At 39.6% G+C, this 21031-nt stretch overlaps 1 protein-coding gene across 1 annotated transcript in view; it reads left to right on the forward strand.

Annotated features, from left to right (window-relative positions):
- CTSC (cathepsin C) overlaps positions 1–16814 on the forward strand; it is a 35818-nt gene extending 19004 nt beyond the window's left edge. The window contains exons 4-7 of the mRNA XM_002925012.4: positions 4129–4278; positions 8818–8933; positions 14349–14480; positions 15815–16814. Of these exons, the coding sequence (XP_002925058.1) occupies positions 4129–4278; positions 8818–8933; positions 14349–14480; positions 15815–16317 (901 nt within the window). The 3' untranslated portion in view covers positions 16318–16814. The remainder of the gene's footprint in view (positions 1–4128; positions 4279–8817; positions 8934–14348; positions 14481–15814) is intronic.
- Positions 16815–21031: the final 4217 nt, after the last annotated feature.

Raw genomic sequence — 21031 nt, forward strand, 5'->3', positions numbered from 1 at the left:
TTGACTTAGAAACAGAAGCCATATTCTATAAAACTTTCACTAGTGTTGAGTAATGGAACTGAGAGAAGAAAGTATTTTTTTCACAGCACTCTGAAAGTAATGGACCAATGATGGCTTTAAAGGAAATTTATATGAGAGACTATAGAATTGCAGTGACTAATAAAAAAAAAATCATTTTATTATTGCCATGTGATAACATGTTATAGAACACTCATAGATACATATGTTTATGTTGCAACAAATGTAGGTGATACTAATTGAAATAAATTTTACACAAGGCAGTGAATAACCGAAATAAAAATTCTTAGTATTTATGGAGTGTAGTTGTTTGCTAGGGGTGCCATAACTAAGGACTCCAGACTGAGTGGCTTAAGCAACAGAAATTTATTTTCTCACGGTTCTAGAGGCTACAAGCCCAAGATATATGTCAGCAGATTTGGCTTCTTGGGAAGCCTCCTTCCCTGGCTTGACATGACCACCTCCTTCCGGTGTCCTTACATGGCCTCCCTCTGTCTGTGTCCTACTCTCTTTTCCTCACAAGCACACCCAGTCATATCAGGGTTGGGACCACCCATATGACCTCATTTTACCATAATTTCCCTATTAAAGGTCATATCTCCAAATATAGTCACTTTCAGAGGCACTGGAGATTAGAACTTAAAACCTGTGAATTTTGAAAGGACATAATTCAACTTATAACATGCAGTTAATGTTTTTGTTAATAAGGTTCAGTTTAAGTAACTGAAACACACAAACAAGAGATTTCAGATTTTATTCACTTGGAAGGAAAAGATAAATGGATATTAATGGTAGCAACTTTTTCTGTTTCATTTAGTGTGTGAAATCCACTGAACGTACACATGAATAAATCCTCCCAAGCCAGGCCATGCTGGCAATGAATGATTCTGTAGTAGAGGTTGGGGACATGAGTTTAAAGAGGACAAATTGTACTTGTCTGGGAAAGTACTCACCAAGATCTAAACTAATCCATCCCCTCCATTTTAAATTTACCTTTTAAATTGCTTGGCTTGGCTTCATCCTTGAAGAATACATTTCCCATTAAACCGTTCACTTTTCACCCTACCGTTTAGGATGTGCTATGTACTGATGTGCTCTTTTCGATTATTTCAAACGTTGCCTCATTTAACGAAGAAGCTACCAGCTGGAGTGCTCAGAACCTGTGTTATTTCACCTATACAATGAACACTGGGGACTAAATTACCTTCAAGGTCCCTTTCGGCTTTTAATGATCTGTCATCCCATAGTAAAGTACATTATTTTTAATATCCTTGGATCTTAAACACTGACAGTAAGTGTTTAAGAACTAGCTTGTTTATTGTAATGCACATGGCAGTGTCCGATGTTTGCTAGATGTCAGTGATAAAACAAAGGAGGTAGGGCTGAGTTACTGCTTCGCGAATACTTCAGAATGAATAGTGACTCATCAGTAGAAAATACTTCAAAATATACATTTGCAATTTAAAATTTTACCCTCGTGTCTAAAGAGACAAACAACTATAACTTGTTTTTGTTGTTGTATGAGTGTTGTCAGAAATATGATACAGGCAGTTTTAAAATCTCTTTAGTAAAGCTACCTCTCTGGTTTCTACTTTGCAACAAGAAGGGAAGAACTTTGATAAAAACATACAAACATTATGAATATAGTTGCACATCTCAGTTATTATCTTCAGTGCTCCCGGGTTTTTTGACTATATCAAAATACTTCCTCAATGAACATCTAAATAAAAAGAGAGAAAAGTTTACAGTATGCCTAGATGTTACTCAGATTAGGTGTATCTTGCTTTGCATAATTGGGAAGTCTTGGATAGTAAGTCACACTAAAGTGACAGAATCTTCTTTAGTAGAAATAATATGGTGTATTCTGTAATTCCTAGCACCTGACACATAGGTTTGATACATGTTTGAATTGTGTGACTAATCAACTCCCCCAATCTTTTTGCTTTGTAAACATGCTCTTTGTGTCGATTTATTTATATCTGTATCCAAGCATTTGATAACAGGGAAAACAGTGCTTCTCAAATTTTAATGTTCCTAAGAATCAGCTGGGAATCTTGTTAAAACGTGGATTCTGATTTAGGTGGTTTGGATTGGATACTTAGCGGGCTTCCAGGTGCTGCAGCTAGTACTGGACTCAAGAACCCAATTTGAGTAACAAGGATATAAACCCAGGTCCAATGTAATAATTTCTCTGCATCCTATGGTAATAATGTTTTCCATGTTACATGTACATGATACAGTTTCTACCGTCCTGTCCTTTTGTTATTATTACAAAGTTAGGTGCATTGTAGAAATTATGGAGGGTGGGGAAAGGTGGCGATCCTATGTTGTCAGAACCATTTTTGGCATTTAAAAAATGTATTTATAATATAAATATATTTTCACAAAACGTGGTTAATTCTATGTAAACTTCTTTGATATTCTGCCATATTATTTAGTATAGTGTGAATACCCTTCCTTATCACTTGTTAACATTAAAAATAAAAGTACCAATTATTTCACCAGCAAAAGATGGTTTTATTCGGGAATTGCAAGTGGGACAAGCAAGCTACACCAAAAACTGTAAGCAAACCTGCAGAGCAAAGGAGAAGCAGGCTCTTTTATAGAGGAAAGGAGGGAGTTGGGAAGGCTCGTATAAACAAAAAGTCCATTGGAGTGAACTTGGATTTGGAAGTATAGTGGCTTCTCATTGGCTGGGCTGTTGCCAGGGGAAAGTTGTGACTGTCTCTCTCATGGGCTGGCCTGTTCCTCTTACTGGGAGAGTGAAGCAGTATCCACATACAAAGTTCCTAACTTCCTTATGGATTTCTAATTGATGAAGAGTGATAGGGCATGAGAGCTAGTTCCCCTGCCAACCTCCCTACTCCATTTTAGTGAGGTTTCCTTTAATTAATATTCACACAGTAAATGATGTTCTGTACGTTTTTACTGAATAAACTATATAGTAAATGAAGTAACATTATTTCTTTAATCATTTGTCATCTTAAAACATTGATTTAGGTTATTTACAATTTATTGCTATTATGAAAGTGTTTCATCGAACATCCTATATGTGCATCTTAGTTAACTTGAGTTTTTATTTTTGTAGGAGACATTCCAATTCCAGGCTGTTGGTATACATGTGCATCTCCTCAGGCAAAAGTGAAGGGTGTTTTTTGGATCCTCCTCATAGATTGTCTTCATGTATGAACCAAACCCAGATTTGCTTTGGTGCTAGAAAAACTGACTTTTATTTGAACAAAAGATATCAACAGAAACTACTATAAACAACAGTTTGTTTAAAATATGAGGAGGGGGGCGCCTGGGTGGCGCAGTTGTTAAGCATCTGCCTTCGGCTCAGGGCGTGATCCCGGCGTTCTGGGATCGAGCCCCACATCAGGCTCCTCTGCTGGGAGCCTGCTTCTTCCTCTCCCCCTCCCCCTGCTTGGGTTCCCTCTCTCGCTGGCTGTCTTTCTCTGTCAAATAAATAAATAAAATCTTTAAAAAAATAAAAAAATAAAATAAAATAAAATATGAGGAGGATGCATTTCAGAAGCCTGATAACTTTAGAGTCAGATTAAGGGGATTTTTCAGATCAAAAATTGATTACATTTATTGCTAGAGAGTCTGATGCAGTTACTCATGGTTCCCAAGGATTCTTGAGCTGGGTTAATGTGGTCAAACTCTGAATGCCTCACTACAAAATCACTTGGGTCCAGTGAAGTTTCATGAGGGTTAAGAATATTTCAGGGATCTTTAATAGTTTGGTTTTTGTTTTCTGAAGTGAGATTATTTTATCTGACCTTTTCAGTTTCTCTAAATTTTGTGTTCTGTACATGTGATGTTTGACTATACCATTGACTATTACTGAAATTCAGTATTATATGACACCCCCACCAGCACTGAGGTGCACTTAGCTTATTGATTTTTATACTAAAAATGTAAAATAAAGATTATTTTGAAGATCTGAATAAAGTGGTTCAGTTGCATTACCAAAAAAAAAAAAAAATTGCCTTCCTGAAAGATTATTCCACTTTCCACTTAGGCCCAGTGTATAAGGATGCCTATTTTAATGGAGTCTAATTACATCAATAAAGAGGATAACTGAGGCTATCTTATTTTTGTTGGCAGCCATTCTACTAGGCTCTACAGATATAACCATGAGTTTGTGAAAGCAATCAATACCATTCAGAAGTCTTGGACTGCAACCACATACACGGAATACAAGACTCTCACCCTGAGAGACATGATGAGGAAAGGCGGTGGCCGGAGAATCCCAAGGTAATAAAGCATATTCCTTTATTGCTAATAAAGGTATTTGTGTTGAATGCCACTCTCCTTTCCAGCCTACTCTCCCTGGTTTGCCCACCATTTTATTGGTCATTGCAACTTAAACTTTTTAGGTTATCTTTGTTCCGCCCGTCTCCCTCTCCTTTCCATAGATCTTCTGGTGCTCTCCAAGTCCTATTTCTGGATCTTGCTTTCACAGCATCTGCCACTTCCATCATTCCCAGGCCATTTTCTACACGCTGGTGTAGGGTTTTGTCATTTCTGTGCTGCATTATGGATCAGCCTCCCACTGCCTATCTCTCTCTAGTCCTGTCTCTTGCGTCTCTTTCCCTCCCACAGCCCCCATTCTCAGCCATTCTCTAAAATGCCAGTTTCATCTTCCTGTATCCAGCTATGGTTGTGTCACTACCTGTTATCTCATAAATACATTTAACCTGGTAACCAAAGCCATGTAAATTTGACCATGCCTATATTTAGTGCCATGACCCATTTTCAAACGATATGACACACAATTACCGAAATCTTTGCTTTCAGATTACCTCCATTCATGCCTCTCCCTTTGCTTCAAGTACCCCTCAACTTACCTACAATAACTGTGAGATTTGTCACCTGTAAAAATCTCAAAACCCTCTCTGTTATAAGGTTCAGCAAAAAAAATTGCTTCTTCTTTATCAGTGTACCTCTCCTACCCTCAACCAGAAGTGACACTTCCCATCTTTAGCTTACATACCCCATGGCATGCTTCTTACTTTAGGAAATTGGGTCAAAAATCCTCTGAATTTGGGGCGCCTGGGTGGCACAGCTGTTAAGCATCTGACTTCAGCTTAGGGCGTGATCCTGGTGGTATGGGATCGAGCCCCACATCAGGCTCCTCTGCTATGAGCCTGCTTCTTCCTCTCCCACTCCCCCTGCTTGTGTTCCCTCTCTCGCTGGCTGTCTCTATCTCTGTCGAATAAATAAATAAAATCTTTAAAAAAAAATACTTTGAATTTATATAGTCAGGAATTTGGCAGATTTTTAAAAATTTCCTCCAAATGATAGCTGGATCTATCAGAATATATGGTCCCTTAACATGGGTTAAATGGCCAAGGAAATTCCTATGATGCCATGCCTTGTTCCAGGAGAAATTCGTATAACTGAAGGGCAGAGAACTAGAAACCAATAGGGAGTCACTGGGACTCAATAAGTTGGTTAGGAAGGTTATTTTCCCCCTTAGTACATTGAAACATTTTCCAGTTTTCAGAGAATACAGTGATTATTTCCTTAATATCTATAGAGTTTTGGGTTCAAATTTTATTTGAACAGGCCACTAATTGGTTAATTAACTAAAATGCATTTCTAACTTTTACATTTGCAGACTAATAATCCTAATGCTTTGATATTTTCAACCACAAGGCTGTATGAAGAATTTTCCTATCCCAACTGATAGCATTCTTTCATTATTCTGCCCCTTTCTCAAAAGAATCTCATACAGTATTGAAGTGTATGCTAAGGAATTTCTAGTCTATGAGATGCTCTGGTTAATGGAAATTAGGAAAAGGGAGCATGTTGTGTCCCTTCTCAGATTTGCTAAAGTGATGGAGTTACACTGTGCATGTGTGAGACAGGAAGTCGAGAACTGTTAAATGAAAATCCAAAGGAGTGTGCGAAGAAGAAGTGTCAGCATTTAAGCCTATGGGCCCTGGAGCTCCCGCCTGAAAGATTTAAGCCTGAGACATGATTGCTTGGACATGCATCATGGGCCATGCTTCTTTTTTTTTTTTTTTTAAGATTTTATTTATTTATTCGACAGAGATAGAGACAGCCAGCGAGAGAGGGAACACAAGCAGGAGGAGTGGGAGAGGAAGAAGCAGGCTCATAGCAGAGGAGCCCGATGTGGGGCTCGATCCCACAACGCCGGGATCACGCCCTGAGCTGAAGGCAGATGCTTAACCGCTGTGCCACCCAGGCACCCCATGGGTTATGCTTCTTATATGTTTGACACTTCTGTCCCTCCACCCAACCACCTTTGGTTTTAGAGCAAGGCTAGCTTTATGAAGGTCTCCTGTTAAGGCTAAGGCTCCATAGAAGTTTAGAGATAGGAGATAGAATTGAGTGAAATGGGAAATACTGAAGCATACGTTGTGGTCTGGCTGCCTGGTTTTTGGTAGTATTTTTGTATATGAATTAGTTCTCTTATAAGAATTCGGTGACATAATAGAATCTCTCAGAGATTCTTAACTTGAGATTTAGGGAGTCATTGAGACTGCCAAAACTGTAAAAAATGTATTGGGTATTGTCATCTCCCTGAGTTCAGAGCTTTCACCAGATTCTTAAAGGATCTAGACCTAAGTGATTAAGAGCCTGTAATGTCTAGTGCATATAATGTATGCTTGCAGTCTTTCCTATCTCACCAATTCCTCTTTCACTGTTCATTTTCACATCATTGAGATTGATTATCACATTGTTGGTTTTATCTGTCTGCATTGACAGGTAAACACCATGCCTTATAAGATGGTAGGAAGAAGCAAGTTAACATTTGAGTGCCTCTTTTGTGCCAGATGAGCGCTTAAATAAATGTATCTGCGTCATCTTGAGTCTTCTTAATGACATGGGTGGTGGTGCTGGTAACATCATAAGAGCTTACTCTATTAAGGATTTTCAGAGACAGGAACTGTTTGAAGCACTTGTTAATCATTACTACATTGAATTTTTTATAATAATCTTTCGAGGTACCTGTGATTATATCCATTTTAATAGGAGTCAGTTGGAGTTTTGTGATGTTAAACTCTTTGACAAATGTCACACAGCTAGTAAGTGGTGAAACCACTTGTAGGAGGTCTTTATGACCCTAAGATACCTGCTCTGAAATTACATTTTGCTGCCAAACTTTAATTCTTTCTTTCTCTTTCAAATTACTTAGTGTATTCTTAAGTATATACAAGACAATTAGTTGATACCTATTGATTGATCAAATCTTTTGGCCTCTCAGTGTGAAATCACAGAAACTAAACATTTCCTTCCCAAAATTTGTTCATAGCCCAATTCTTACTTATAAATCTTAAAGGAAGTATCCAAGATTTGTTTCTTGGTTTGTTTCTTCCCCTGCCCTATAAACAGTTTTCATGGTGCATAGCTTTTTTATGTACCTTGATTATTATCCAAGTTGTATGTTTTATGACATTATAACTTCTTTGTTTTTGTGATTGTAATTGCTCTGTTTCATGTCTCTTAATGCTGTTCTTCATATGGTCAAAGGCCACCTCATGTTCATCTCTGTGTCACATACAGCTTCCGGCAATGTCCCTGGCTTAGTTAATATTTTAGTGAAAAATTGACATTTCTGTATGTAATGTGCTGTCTATTTTTATAATTCTCAAGGTTATGATGGCTATTAATATGTGGTTCTTTTTTCTCTCCCTCTATTTCATCTCTCTTCCATTGTGTCCTAGCCTTGACTTGCATCCTCTTTAAAAGAAGCATCTGCAGGAGGGAACTATTTGGGAGTAGTTGCAGAGGACATGAAGAAGTCCAGAAATAACCTTTACCAGTGACTAAATTGGAACCTGGTATAAAGCACAGGATAACCACTGGAAAGTTAGAACAGTGCAGTCTGGCAATGCCAAGTTGAATGAGAAATTCAAATAGTTAAGTATCAGAAAGATACATATTATCAGTATAATAGTAGTGTCCTAACTAAAGAGTTGATAGAGCATAGAAATGAATTTTCCTTGGGGGCTGGTGAGCAGGGGCTGCTGTGGGAGCAGTCCTTAAATTAGAAGTCAGGGAAAAACTCCTAAAGGGATTTCTTCTAAGCAGTGGGCAACAGGCATTTTAGATAAAGGAGCAGCCGCACAAAGACATGGAGCACTGAAGTCGTTTAGCAGACTTGGAAAGCTCCCAAGAAATCTAGTGTGTCTAGAGCTGGAATCCTGTTTGTTTTAAATTGCTAATACAGAGAAGCTCGTAGAACAATTTTCTCATTTCCAGACAATGTGTCTATCCGTCGTTCCAGGCAACTCTTCTTTTCCTGTCTTACTTTCCAACCATATTTTATAGGTTACAGTTCAATAATGATGAAGTATTTTCGTCTGTTGTTGATGGAGCTGGTCAGTCTACTTTATACTTAGACCTCTAATTTCTGTGCCTGCTTCCCTCCTTTTCCACTTGCCTCACCATCACTACCAACCATCTTCTGAGTCAAACCTGTAGTTCCTCTCTTTTCTTTGTATCCTTTGTAGGCCATCTTCAACTTCCCCTGTGTCTACTTTCTTGGTCAAAATCTGTTTAAGAAAATGCAGCTATTTAAACACGCTAAAAAGAACCAGGGTCATTTCATAGAAGAAAGTTACTAGTTCCTAAAAAAGAAAAAGATAATGAAAGCCATTGATACATTGGTAATGGACACTCTGTGTAATGGAAGCTCTGATGGGATAAGTGCTCTTTGTGCCTGAATCTAGATTCTAGGCAGCCAAGTAGTTAAAGTCATGGAATTAAAGGTTAGGAAGTCATCCACTCTATATTGAAGTCAGATGTGTATTTCCATCCCAGGCCCAAACCTGCACCATTGACGGCTGACATACATGAGAAGATGTTACGTTTGCCAGCGTCGTGGGACTGGAGAAACGTTCATGGTACCAATTTTGTTAGTCCTGTTCGAAACCAAGGTAAAAAAGTCTGATTTTTCATTTATTCATTCTGAAATGTTTATTGAACATTTACTGTGTGTCAGGCTCTAGATTCTGGGGATACAGAGGTGCAACAGGCATGACCCACTTTAGTAAAGAAATGGAATATATACGGCCAATGGCCACCTCTTCCTTTTGTATACATGACAGACTTGATAATAGATAATCTCTTCACTGAGCCCAGCATTCTTGAGCATCTTTCTCAAAATTCATTCTAGCTAGCTAATGAAATTAATCAATAATAGGTAAGACACACTCCTCTGCCCTCCCCAGTAGGAGAGACTCGTGTAGAAATTAAGGATTGCATAGAATTAAAATTGGTCTTCTTTCTACAAGTGGTTTGGTGGAATCCTTCTTTGCTACTTCTCCACCTCCCCCTGCCCCCCATCATTTAGTTTTTAATTACTGTAGGAGCCCAGGAAACTGGATCCTTTAAAAAAAATTTTTTTCTGGTAAAGTAGATTTTTTGAGCTGTGTAAGGACCTTTTTAATTCACTTTATGTCGGAACATGACATATGATGGTAAATATTAACCACGCTTCCTGAATGTTACCTTGCACAGCCCAGATTTACCAAAAGTATCACTCTAATTGCATTTTACCCATTATTTTTGGAAATCTGATCCAGTATGAGTAGATTTAATAACTCTTCCTCTAATAGTACTCGATAGCAAATTATCTTGTTATCCTAAATATTAGCCAACAATGACTTGGAGAATCATTTATACCATACTCAGGTTTATTACTTCTAAGCTCATTTTGAAAATAATTATAGTACACATGACTGATTTGTTACTATAAAATAGGTGTAGTATTTGCTCTCTGGAAACATTCTGATTAGTGTCTCCTAAGAGGATTATAAATTAATAACACCCAAAGATAAATTGTTGTCCTTCCCCTTTCCTAGAAACTCTGTGATAATGAGCCCCTCTCCTCAGTGTTCACCACCAGCCCTTCAGTTCCATGCTCACTGAATTCTTGCCAAGTGTTCTGGATGTGCAGAGCTTCCCGCAGGTCTTAGAGCAGCCAGCCAGCCACATTCCTGTCCTACATGATAACAGAGATCTCATCTCTTTGTCTTTGCTTCTACAAGTTCTTCTGGGACTCTTCAGCTATAAAGAATGTGTGGATCCTGAAAATTCTCCCTGACCTTTCCTTTCCTGGGGAGGGCTTCTTTGGAAAGGAGGGTTAGGAAGTGAGAGAACTTTGAAGGTAATTGAGGAATGAATGGGAAGTGAAATTAAAAGGTTGATGTTAAGAGAGGATTAAATTTTACTCTGTCATCAAACAGATTCCCTATACCTATCTGACAGGATTAAATAAATAATGCGTGTCAAGTGTTGATTATTGAGGGCCTGGCACATGGTTGCTTTTGCTGTATTACAGTGTTTATAGAGAATCTAACATGTGTTAAGTTTTTTTTTTTTAATGGCTGAGGATATAAAGACTACTGTGGCATGGTTCTTGGCCTAGGGACTTAAGTTCAGCAAGATTTGCAAGCAAAATATTAAAATACAATAGGGTAACTACTTAAGGTGTTTTTAAAATTCACTGGGAGCTTGGGAGAAGGTCAAAAGAGAAGTTTAGTTCCACTCACTTCCCAAAAGATACAATAGACTGGTGACGAGACAATAATCCAGGGGGCAGAAATTAGACTTTTTAAAGCCAAATTCTTTGACATTGGTTTTCTTGTACCTTGGCAAAAGCTATTGTCTCTGATGTTCCATATTGTTTGAGTGCTATAAATATGATTTTTACAGACAAGGGCAATTTTTAAAGGTTCCTCTTTTGACTTCCTTTTGGTTCTTTACTTTAGGTTGGGGGAAAATTAGTTATTTTCTCTTCTTAAAAACAGGGCTTCTTGGAAATTTCCATTCACTTTAGGAATACCAGCGTTCTAGAAAACCCAGAATTCAGAATTACCCAAGTTAAGGGAATTCACAACTTTTCTGTATTCTGAGAGCAAATCAAGATTAATGAAAAAAAGAAATATTGGGAAGACAAATGAGGTTTTACCTTTACACTTGAAAGCAGCTTTAAGCACCAGCCATGTAGCTAGATTTCTTCCAATGTAAGGGGGAGGAGAAGCTAGGAAATTGGAAGACTTGGACTTTCTGCATTCTTCTCTCCACTGTGCTGTCTTTATTTATTATTGTATCTTCAAGAGAGAGGGAGAGTGTCTCTCAGGTCACATTAGTTAGGAAATGCTGTGTTTTCCTACTGTCTAAATTCTAGTTCATTTAAGTCTTGTTCTAAATACCATCTGTACCATTAGAGCTGGAATGCAGAGACCTTACATTATCTATTCCATGCTGTTCATTTTATACCCAAGATAAAAAGAAATGTTAGGAAGGTCCAGTGACTTGCCCAGGGTCACATGGCTGAGTGACGGGTGGGGGTGGAGAAGACCTCTGATTCCTTTTTCTTAACTCAGTGTGTTCTCCACTGTGGGAAGCTACAGCCGAATACAGTTAAACCATATGAAAATCACGTTACCTATTTGAGATTGTGGAAATGTATTTACTGCAGACTTCTGTCTAGGTCAGATCCGCTTATTCTTTATCACGTTGTAGTCTTCTTAAGGAATAATAGTCCTTTTAAAATCTACATTCTGGTCTTGACTGTTTGAAAAGAGGCATTGATTTCCTTGGCAGATGACACATTCTTCCAGGAATGTCAGTGGCTTGGAGAAGGTCATCTCCTTACCTTATTCCCGTGATTTCTGTGTTAACAGCACATTCTGAGTTCTTGGATGAACACATAGCCTAGCCCTCTCATAGTGCTGGATGGTCAGATGAGGAGGGTTCCATGCATAGTAGAAAGAGCAATTATTTCTATGGTCACCATGGCCCAGGAATGCTGGATGACCAAAATGGGGCCATTTCCAGATTCTTGGGATGTTATTTATTAGAAGACTCATGAAAGGAACACTGACTTTGTCAGTTTACTGTCACTCATCTAGTTCTTTGACACTCTATTATTTGACGAGGGGTCCCAAGGATAGTGTTACTTGGATGGTTTTCCAAAAACAACATGTGCCAGTTAACTTTGGCCTATTTAGTAACTAGATAACGTAGAAGAAAATTAGAAAATTCTTTAAAATAGACGCAGACCTATAAACTGAAAACAACACAAGCTGCATTCGGTGACACTTAGCCACTAGCACCTGTCATATGTTAGTTTTGTGACTTTGGACAGGTCATTGCTTCTGTCTGAGTCTCTGTGTATACATTAGCAAGTCCATAGTGTTCTAGATGAATTCAAGATCCTTTTCCAAGAGTTCGTCCTGATCTTCATAGTTTAGGTGATCTCTCGGCAGCAAAAGCAGTCGAAGGATGGATAAGTCTGAGGTATTTATAGGGAGAAGTTTCGGGAATATCTGAAATGGGAGAGTTAAAGGGTAGTTGAACTCTAATAGACTCTAGTCCAGGACCCGTGGTGGTGTTGAACTTCACCAGAGGGCTCCCAGGAGGTTCTGTCTCCCTTGTAGCTTAGAAACAAGGAAAGGTTGACTGCTTCCAAAGAAATCACTTTTTTTTTCCTGGATGTAAATATGTGTCCTCTTGTTCATAACTTGAGTCTTCTTTCTATAAACACACATGGAGTTTCTGCATTGCATCTGGCACGTAGATGAAGAAGGCACATGTCCTATGTAGGCTTAAGGAAATTCATAGTTTAGTTTGAGGAAAATAATATAAGTAATTAAGGTGGAATTTAGGATGTTGGAGGCTGAGCAGACAGTGTCCTTTCATTTGCACTCAGGGAGGAACATGAATTGACATTACCTGGGGAAGGGAAAAACAGGGCCCTGATAGTATTCTAATGCATAATATTCTTTTGAATACTTTTCTCTCTAAGGAAGGCAGTACTAAATTACTAAATTCAGAGTTATTAAAGAGAACAAAGGCAACATACTCTTTATGTAGGATGAATTTTTTTCACATACTGTTGTCTATTCTTATTATATGTGCATAAGGGAATGCTCACCATTCAAGTAACTTGGTAAATAATATATTAGTACATTGAGTAGCATCAATTATGTATAACTACATTTAATACCAATGTTTTGGCATTGGTACAAGCATATCTCCATGTAGAATTTATATCAATGGTAGAGGTAAAAGAGGCTCTATGGTAATAGAGATATTAAAATTGTGTTCATTTTTTTCTAGAATTGTAACAAGTTGAAATCCCAGTTTTATTACACGCATGCCATATTTTCTTAAATGTATGTATGTATATACCTACACCTGTTGAAGAAACACAGAAAAATAATATTATTCACATAAATTACCTCATAATAAAACATCCTTCCTTCCGTTGAAATAGCAGCTATATTCCTAGCATATGCTTCTTAAGTACATGGATTTTGTCTTCACCAGAGCATCCAGGTATTGAATAAAGCAGTTCTCTTTTCCCTGCTCCTCGATCTCCATGTAGCTAACTTTCCATGTTCTTCTTTGCTCTGGGGGACACTTTTCAGGGAACCAAGACTATACTGCTCTTCCCCTTATTCTCTTAGAACCCGTCTGTTTTCGATTTCACTACCTCCATCCTTATAGCTTTACTTCCTCATCGGCCACCTTAAATATCCTATCATCCGTCATTAGAATGACTCTCTTACCTTTCGTGGACTTTGTTGTATTTCGTCTCCTTGACCGTGGGTAAGTTGAACTTTCTCTAATACGCCCATACCTGAGCCATTCTTAGAATTTGTTAAGTAGCTTTAGAAAATGCTGCTCTTGAGGGGCGCTTGGGTGGCTCAGTCAGTTGAGCATCCAACTCTCGATTTCAGCTCAGGTCATGACCTCAAGGTCCTGGGATCAAGCCCTGCCTTGGCTCTGCACTCAGAAGGGAGTCTGCTTGGGATTCCCTCTTTCTCCCTCTACCCCTCCCCAACGTGTGCATGCTCACTCTTTCTTTCTCTCTCTCTCAAATAAATAAATAAATCTTTAAAAAAGAAAAAGAAAGAAAAAGAAAATGCTCCTCCTGAGATACCGAAAAGCTCAGCTCACGTGTATCCCTCCATAGTTGTCTCTCAGCACGTGGCTCCACGTGCTGTAGACCTGTATCATTTCTTCATTATCAAGAACACTATCAAATGCTTTGCAGAGACTAGAGGATTTTTTTGGGTTTCATTTTGTTTTGTTTTGCCTCCTAATATAGTCTCAAGGAAAGCCCCATGTCATAACATTTGCCTTTTGGTGAAAAAGCTGAGATCTTTATGTTTGCCTATAAGGTTAATAGTATTTGTTGACTGAATCTTCTGTATTGGGCTGATCCTTATGAACAACAACAGCAACAGTTAATATAAATATATTACTGATTTTTCTATGTTTCTTTGTAAGTGCTTCAAAGTTCCCTTAGGTTACATATCTTTCCTTTCAATTCCCAGCATCGTGTGGAAGCTGCTACGCGTTTGCTTCTATGGGTATGCTGGAAGCAAGAATCCGTATACTAACCAACAACACACAGACCCCAATCTTGAGTCCTCAGGAGGTGGTCTCTTGCAGCCAGTATGCTCAAGGTGAGCGTTTTATTTCAGGTACCGTTTACCTGGGTATAATTGGCCACTGCTGGCAAAGGTAAAAGGATGCTGTAATAATGAGCACAGTGTCTGTAGTCAGAGCACCTGGGTGCAAGTTCTGGAGATCAAGCCTTATCACTTATTAATGAGTGGGTCTCATGGAATCCACTGCACCATTCAGCAAAATGTCAGTAGTTACTATGTATTAAATGAGCACTAGCTCTTTGGAGCCTTTTATGTACATTATCCAATAACACTCAAAACCCTGAGAGGTACATATCCCTGTTTATAGACAGGGGACAGACATGAAGTTGTTCTATAATATTTTGAAGGCCACATAGCTTCTAAACATTAGAGTTTCAGTTCCAACTAAAGTTTCACTCCAAAACCGAATTTGTATTAAAACCACACTAACACTGGTTTCTCTGTAGGAGAAAGTGACAATTCTGTACTTTGGCTTTCAGAACAGGCCTCATGTAATGATGTAGAAAGCCCACTTGCAATTGGTTTAGAGCAAAACATTCTCATTTTAAAGTTTTCTGCTGTCAACCCCAGATTTGGCCACTAGAAAGTGAAACTGCTTAGGAATGATTATTTGTCATTAGGCCTTTTAGTCTTTCTGAAATATTAATTATTAAACACCAACAGTATGACTTCTAGGGACTGAGTATCAAAAACAGTCCTTGCCCCCATGAAGCTTAGACTGAAGTGAGGAAAGTAGAAATTAAGTAATTAAAGGGACATTGAAGAAAAAATACAAGATTATAAATGTGCAGAGTACGGCAAGGACTGGAGGAGGATGATGGGGACCTGATTTAGACCATCTTGCAGAAGGTGGTCAGAGAAGACTTCCTTCAGGAGCACCACGTTGTGGTGTCTGTGTCTGGCTATTAATGGTGACAGTAGCCAATTTTTATTGCTTTTACGTGAAGTAGCTAATTTAATCCTACAAAGAAGGTTCTGTGACTACCTGCATTTTATAGCTAAGTGTACAGAGGGTACAGAGAAGTTAAATTCTTCCCACAGTTTAGGGTTTGAACCGACATGGTCAGGCTTCAGAGCCTCCCCACTTGACCACTGTGCTGTAGTTACCTTCCACACCAGGTGCCAGATGACTGTCTGTTCATGAGAAGGGGGCGAGAGGACAGGTACCTAGATGGCTATGGACGAATAAACGAAGTCTCATTTAAGCTAAGAACAATTCCGGAACAACTCCTGAGTGTAACAAAGAATTAATGGAGTAGAAAAGAAAGAAAGAAAAAAAGGAAATGGGACCATTTATTTTGTGCCCCTTTCTAATAGAGGGGTAATAACTGTGTGTTATTCCTCCTCAGGCTGTGAAGGTGGCTTCCCGTACCTCATCGCAGGAAAATATGCCCAAGATTTTGGGCTGGTGGAAGAGGCCTGCTTTCCCTACATGGGCGCTGATTTCCCGTGCAAACCGAAGAAGGACTGCTTCCGTTACTACTCCTCTGACTACCACTACGTGGGAGGTTTCTATGGGGGCTGCAACGAGGCCCTGATGAAGCTCGAGCTGGTCCATCACGGGCCCATAGCCGTTGCTTTTCAAGTCTACGATGACTTCTTCCACTACCGCACAGGGATCTACTACCACACGGGCCTGCGAGACCCTTTCAACCCCTTCGAGCTCACGAATCATGCCGTTTTGCTGGTGGGCTATGGCACAGACACAGCCTCTGGGATGGATTACTGGATTGTTAAAAACAGCTGGGGCGCTGGATGGGGTGAGAATGGTTACTTCCGGATCCGCAGAGGAACCGATGAGTGTGCCATTGAGAGCATAGCCGTGGCAGCCACACCAGTTCCTAAATTGTAGGGTACAGTTCCCAGCCTTTCCTGCTGACCACCAGTGGTCATGGAAGGGGATTCATTTATTCACAGACAGGAGACTTTTATAGCAGCAGTTTCAGGAGATTCCAGATAGATTCCTATGAAGATTTTTGCTTTTAAAATTAAAACTGCCTTTGATTGGAATTGACCTCTGGCCTACTTTACAACTCTGTAGTAACAAAATGCAGCATTTTGTTAATCATTTGTAATTCAAACATGTTACATTTTTCAAAGTCTTTGTGAGAACACAGACTTACTTTTAAATTGTAAAAATCACGAGAGGAGGGGTCTGGGTCATTCAGTCAGTTGGACATCTGCCTTTGGTTCAGGTCATGATCTTAGGGCCCTGGGATCTCGCCCCAGGTCGGCTCTGCACTCAGCGGGGAGTCTGCTTCTCCCTCTGCTTCCCCCCCCACCCCCCACCCACCTTCCTGCTCATGAGCACACTCTCTGTCTCTCAAATAAAATCTTTAAAAATCACAATATGGCAATGATTATTACATTTTTAAAAAGTTTTTCTGTGTTCAGGTGATAGAGAATTTATATGTGTGCTTAACAGGTTTCACCATTGACCCCTTCAGTTAGACTCATGGTTGTTATTTATGTAAGTACTTTGAAAACAAAAAGAATTTGAGTGTATTTCAATAATAATAAAACAACTATGAACCTTTATGATAAGGGGTATGCTCAAATAATGACTAGTATACTCAACTAATGACTAATCCTAAAATTGTCCCCTGGATATTTGATGAGCCAGAGGCCAAAAAGAGAAATGAGTTTTGATAAAGATATGGATATTGGTTAAACTTTCTTTTGGTGTATCTTGCATCTGGAAGTATTGGTCAGCCTTCACTGGGTGAGCATTTATAGCTTAATTAGCGGGAAGTTAGTAGTTTAGATTTGGATAGATCTTTGGGATCTCCAAGGGATATTTCACGGTGATATGAAATCTCTGTGCTAAGTTAAACAGATGGCATCTGTTAGAAATGATGTGACAATCAGGAAGATTAGGTGGTCAGAATTCTAAAACATAAGCAAAACCCACAAGCCTCTTGGAGCTGGTAGGAACCATAGAGCTCATGTGATCTGTTCCTCTCTTTGCATGGAAAGAATGACCGACTTTAAAAAGGGCACATGACTTGGGTCAGGTCTCAGGTGGTAAATGACTGGGTCGGGTTAGAACCGAGATTTTCTAAGTCTAGCTCTCCTTGAGTGCCTTGGACACTGAGTCTCAGTGCTTTCCACCAGAAAATCCAAAATGACTGGAGATTCTAGATGTATGCTTGGAAATTTCACTTTGACATGTTAAGCATCAATGTTTTGGCTGAAACCTCATGGACTTTATGTATTGCAGTTCACTACAATGACGTCTTTTCTCTCCTTGCAGGAATATGCCCCATGTGTATGGTGTGGCTTCTTGGGTGTCCTGGCCCATTGCCACATACCTTTGACTCACCACATGGTGACTCAGAAGCAGACACTCTGAATGACAGGCAGAGCCAGGGCCCTTGTCATGTGGAAGGCCTCCAAGGAGCTATGAATGCCGTCTCAGTCTTGCTTTATTCCTCACCTTCTTTGTTGCTATTGTGAAAATATAATTAGACTTTGAAATCAAGCATAAATTCATTTTCCACTAGAACTTCTAGAGATATTAACGGTCAGCTTAACCAATAAGATCTTATTTAACAGGAAAGCAGGAGCTTGTCCTCTGGTTCTCCACCTGCATGGCTGTCTGCTGACCCCGAGGGGAGTAAGTCATGAAAATGCAGGGCACCCATGCTTTTGCGCAATTTCATGAGAACCCTGGTCAAGCTCGTAAGGAGAATCATTGCTGGTATCATTCATAAAATACTTTAGGAAATATCGAAGACTACATAGAGATGAGAACCTAACTGGCGATGGAAAAGAATTCTCACAAGCATGATTAGTTGACAAGCAATGGTTCGAGGAGGCCCTAAATTTCCTGACATTACAGGAGGGATTACCCAGAACGAGAACTCAGGTTCCACTGCACTTCAACCTGCATTTATCTGCTAGGGGGGTCTGCTTTTCCTTTTTCTAAATGACAGATCACTACTTCATCCCCAGTGGCAGAACTCATTAAAGATGGCGACTGAATGGAACATCACGGTTCCTTGAGCTGTGTGATTAAACTCTTAAGCTGTAGATAAAACAAGTTTCGTAATCTAAAACTTGTTTATATTGGTGCTAATAGAACATATAATCAGAGTCTGTTGATAGATTGAGCTCTGCAAAAAATGGAATGGGAACTCTGCCTGAGCTCCCTAAAGACCTATCCAGGAGAACAACAGTGTTTTATGTGTGGAGACACCGCCATCCACAAAGGAAAATAAAGTTTTAGCTGGGCAGTCAAGCACAAGCGTGGCATTGACTCGGGTGCCTAGTGCCTGGATCAGCTTTCTGGTTCTGCCTCATATTAGCCATAAAGCCTGAGGCAGTTTCCTTAACCCACGTGTTCTTCAGGTGCCTGAACTCTGAACTGGAGATAACAGGATAGATAACCCTCCCTGTGGGAACTCTCCCTCTGAACCCTTTCTGTCACAATGAAGGACCAAATGGATTTGCACTTTCCAACGCCATTGTTTGTTTTACTGAAGCTTAAGCCTTTCACTCTCCCAAGTGGGGAAACTGAAGTAGATTCAGACAATGCAGTTTGCCAGCCAGGCAGATTTGCTCACTGACCTCTATCTGACCTCTACCCACTGAAAACTGGATAGACTTGAATTGTAAAGGATACTTGTACCTACTTCATAGAGTTCTCTGAGGATTAGATGTCTTCCTAATATGTAGAGCATGTAAACAGTGCTTGGAACATAGAAAGGAGTATGTAAATATTAGTTACTACTCAAGTCTTCCTTTTCTAAATTGAAATTGTAAAATAATTGTTCGCTATGAGGAGGCAGCTAAGACATGTTCTATTAATAAGCTCTGTGAGAGTAGAGGAGGGGCTTATGAGATTTTTTCCTTTTAAGGAAGAAAATCTACAGGGGAACACTAGCACAAAGAAACAGAAAAACCTTCAAAAACTTGAGAGAGATAATTTTGATTTTTTTGGTAAAGAGCTGTGTTTTTCTGTTTTTTTAAGATTTATTTGAGAAAGAGAGAGCACGAGTGGGAGGGGCAGAGGGAGAGGGTGAGAGTCCCAGGCAGACTCCGTGCTCAGCGGGGCTCCATCTCAAGCCCCTGAGATCATGACCCGAGCTGAAACCAAGAGTGGGACACTTAACCGACTGAGCCACCCAGGCGCCGTTTGGTACAGAGGTTTTTACATCCTTCACCACATCTGGCTCACCTCTCATTAAAATAAATGGGCTTACAGAGGTGAAGTAGCATACCTAGTTGATAGAGCTAAACCTAGATTCCACTGTATCCAGAACGTTCTACTGTTCTGCTGCCTCCCAATTACAAAAGGAGAAAGAAATCTGTATGTTGTGAGACACATAAACTTGCCTTGTTCTGTAAAATCATTTCTAAGTTATTTTCCAGCTTTCAGAAATCCTATTACCTCTCAGGGGCAAGTACTCTAAGCTTCAGTCCATGTGTGGTGGTTCGGAAGGCTTAATTTAACAGTTGTCCTCTAAATACAGCAATATTAATATTTCTTTTTCTTAACTGTAATAAAGATTTATTTCTGGCCTAAAGGTAAGTGGAAACTTCCTGACCATGACTGGAAAGCTTTAAATATATCAAAGTCTTCTGCTCTGACAGAAATTAGGTGGACTTGAAATTGAATATTGGTAGTGGGCCAGTTAGCCACTGGGCCTTCGTTTCATCAGCTGTAAAACATTGGCCTCATTGAACCATAGTTGTGATTGAAAGTGTGAAATCACCTGGACTGTAAAATAATTGAAACGTCAGCAGACCTGCTTGTGCTACAGAATGTCTCGTGATGACAGCTGACCAAAATCTCAGGAGAGAAACTAGCCTTTGGATAGAAAATGCAACACGTGCCTTTGTTGGTTTCCTCCTTATTTAGACCTTAGTTCAGTTATTGAACGGAGATTTCTAGCCTTCATTGTTTGTCTGTTAGAAGGCAATTGTAATATTTACTTCTCTGGGCTATGTGTGGCAAAGTGTAAAAGAAGCAGTAAGTGTTTGTTTATATATTACCTGCCCTGTAAGGAGTTTAAAGTGCTTTGTAAAGGTAAAGGTGCAGTACCAAATAAGTCTAAAGGAAATGAGTGAACGGAAGTACAAGAAGATAAAGATAGGAAGTAGGGTATGACCATGAATAAAATCTGTACAGAGTCTAACACATTGCCTGATACATGAAGATCATGCTTCAACAGTGGTTCTGAACCAGAGGTGATTTGTCCCTCGGGGGGACATTTGACAATATTAGCAGACACTAGGGTTGTCATGCTGGGAGAGGAGTTGCAGTCCACAATGAAGAATGTTCTGGCCCAAAATGTGAGTGGTGCCATGGTGGAGAAAGCCTGCTCTACAACATGCTCACTGCCTGATGCATTTTTCCCAGCACCTAGTGGTAGTACAGACTTTGGACACCTTACTCAAGGCTATGGCATTGGAAGATCTCCCACTGTGGGAACAGGCTGATCACATAATCCAAGGACAGGAGAGGAGGTGAGATTCTAATTGCCCGCGTCCACCTTGAGGATCAACCAGCGGTCACCTCCTCTCCATTGTCTCTTCCAACTTTAACTGACAGATGTCCTGAT

This window comes from Ailuropoda melanoleuca, chromosome 8 (assembly GCF_002007445.2).
Source record: "Ailuropoda melanoleuca isolate Jingjing chromosome 8, ASM200744v2, whole genome shotgun sequence".
NCBI classification, from domain to species: Eukaryota; Metazoa; Chordata; class Mammalia; order Carnivora; family Ursidae; genus Ailuropoda; species Ailuropoda melanoleuca.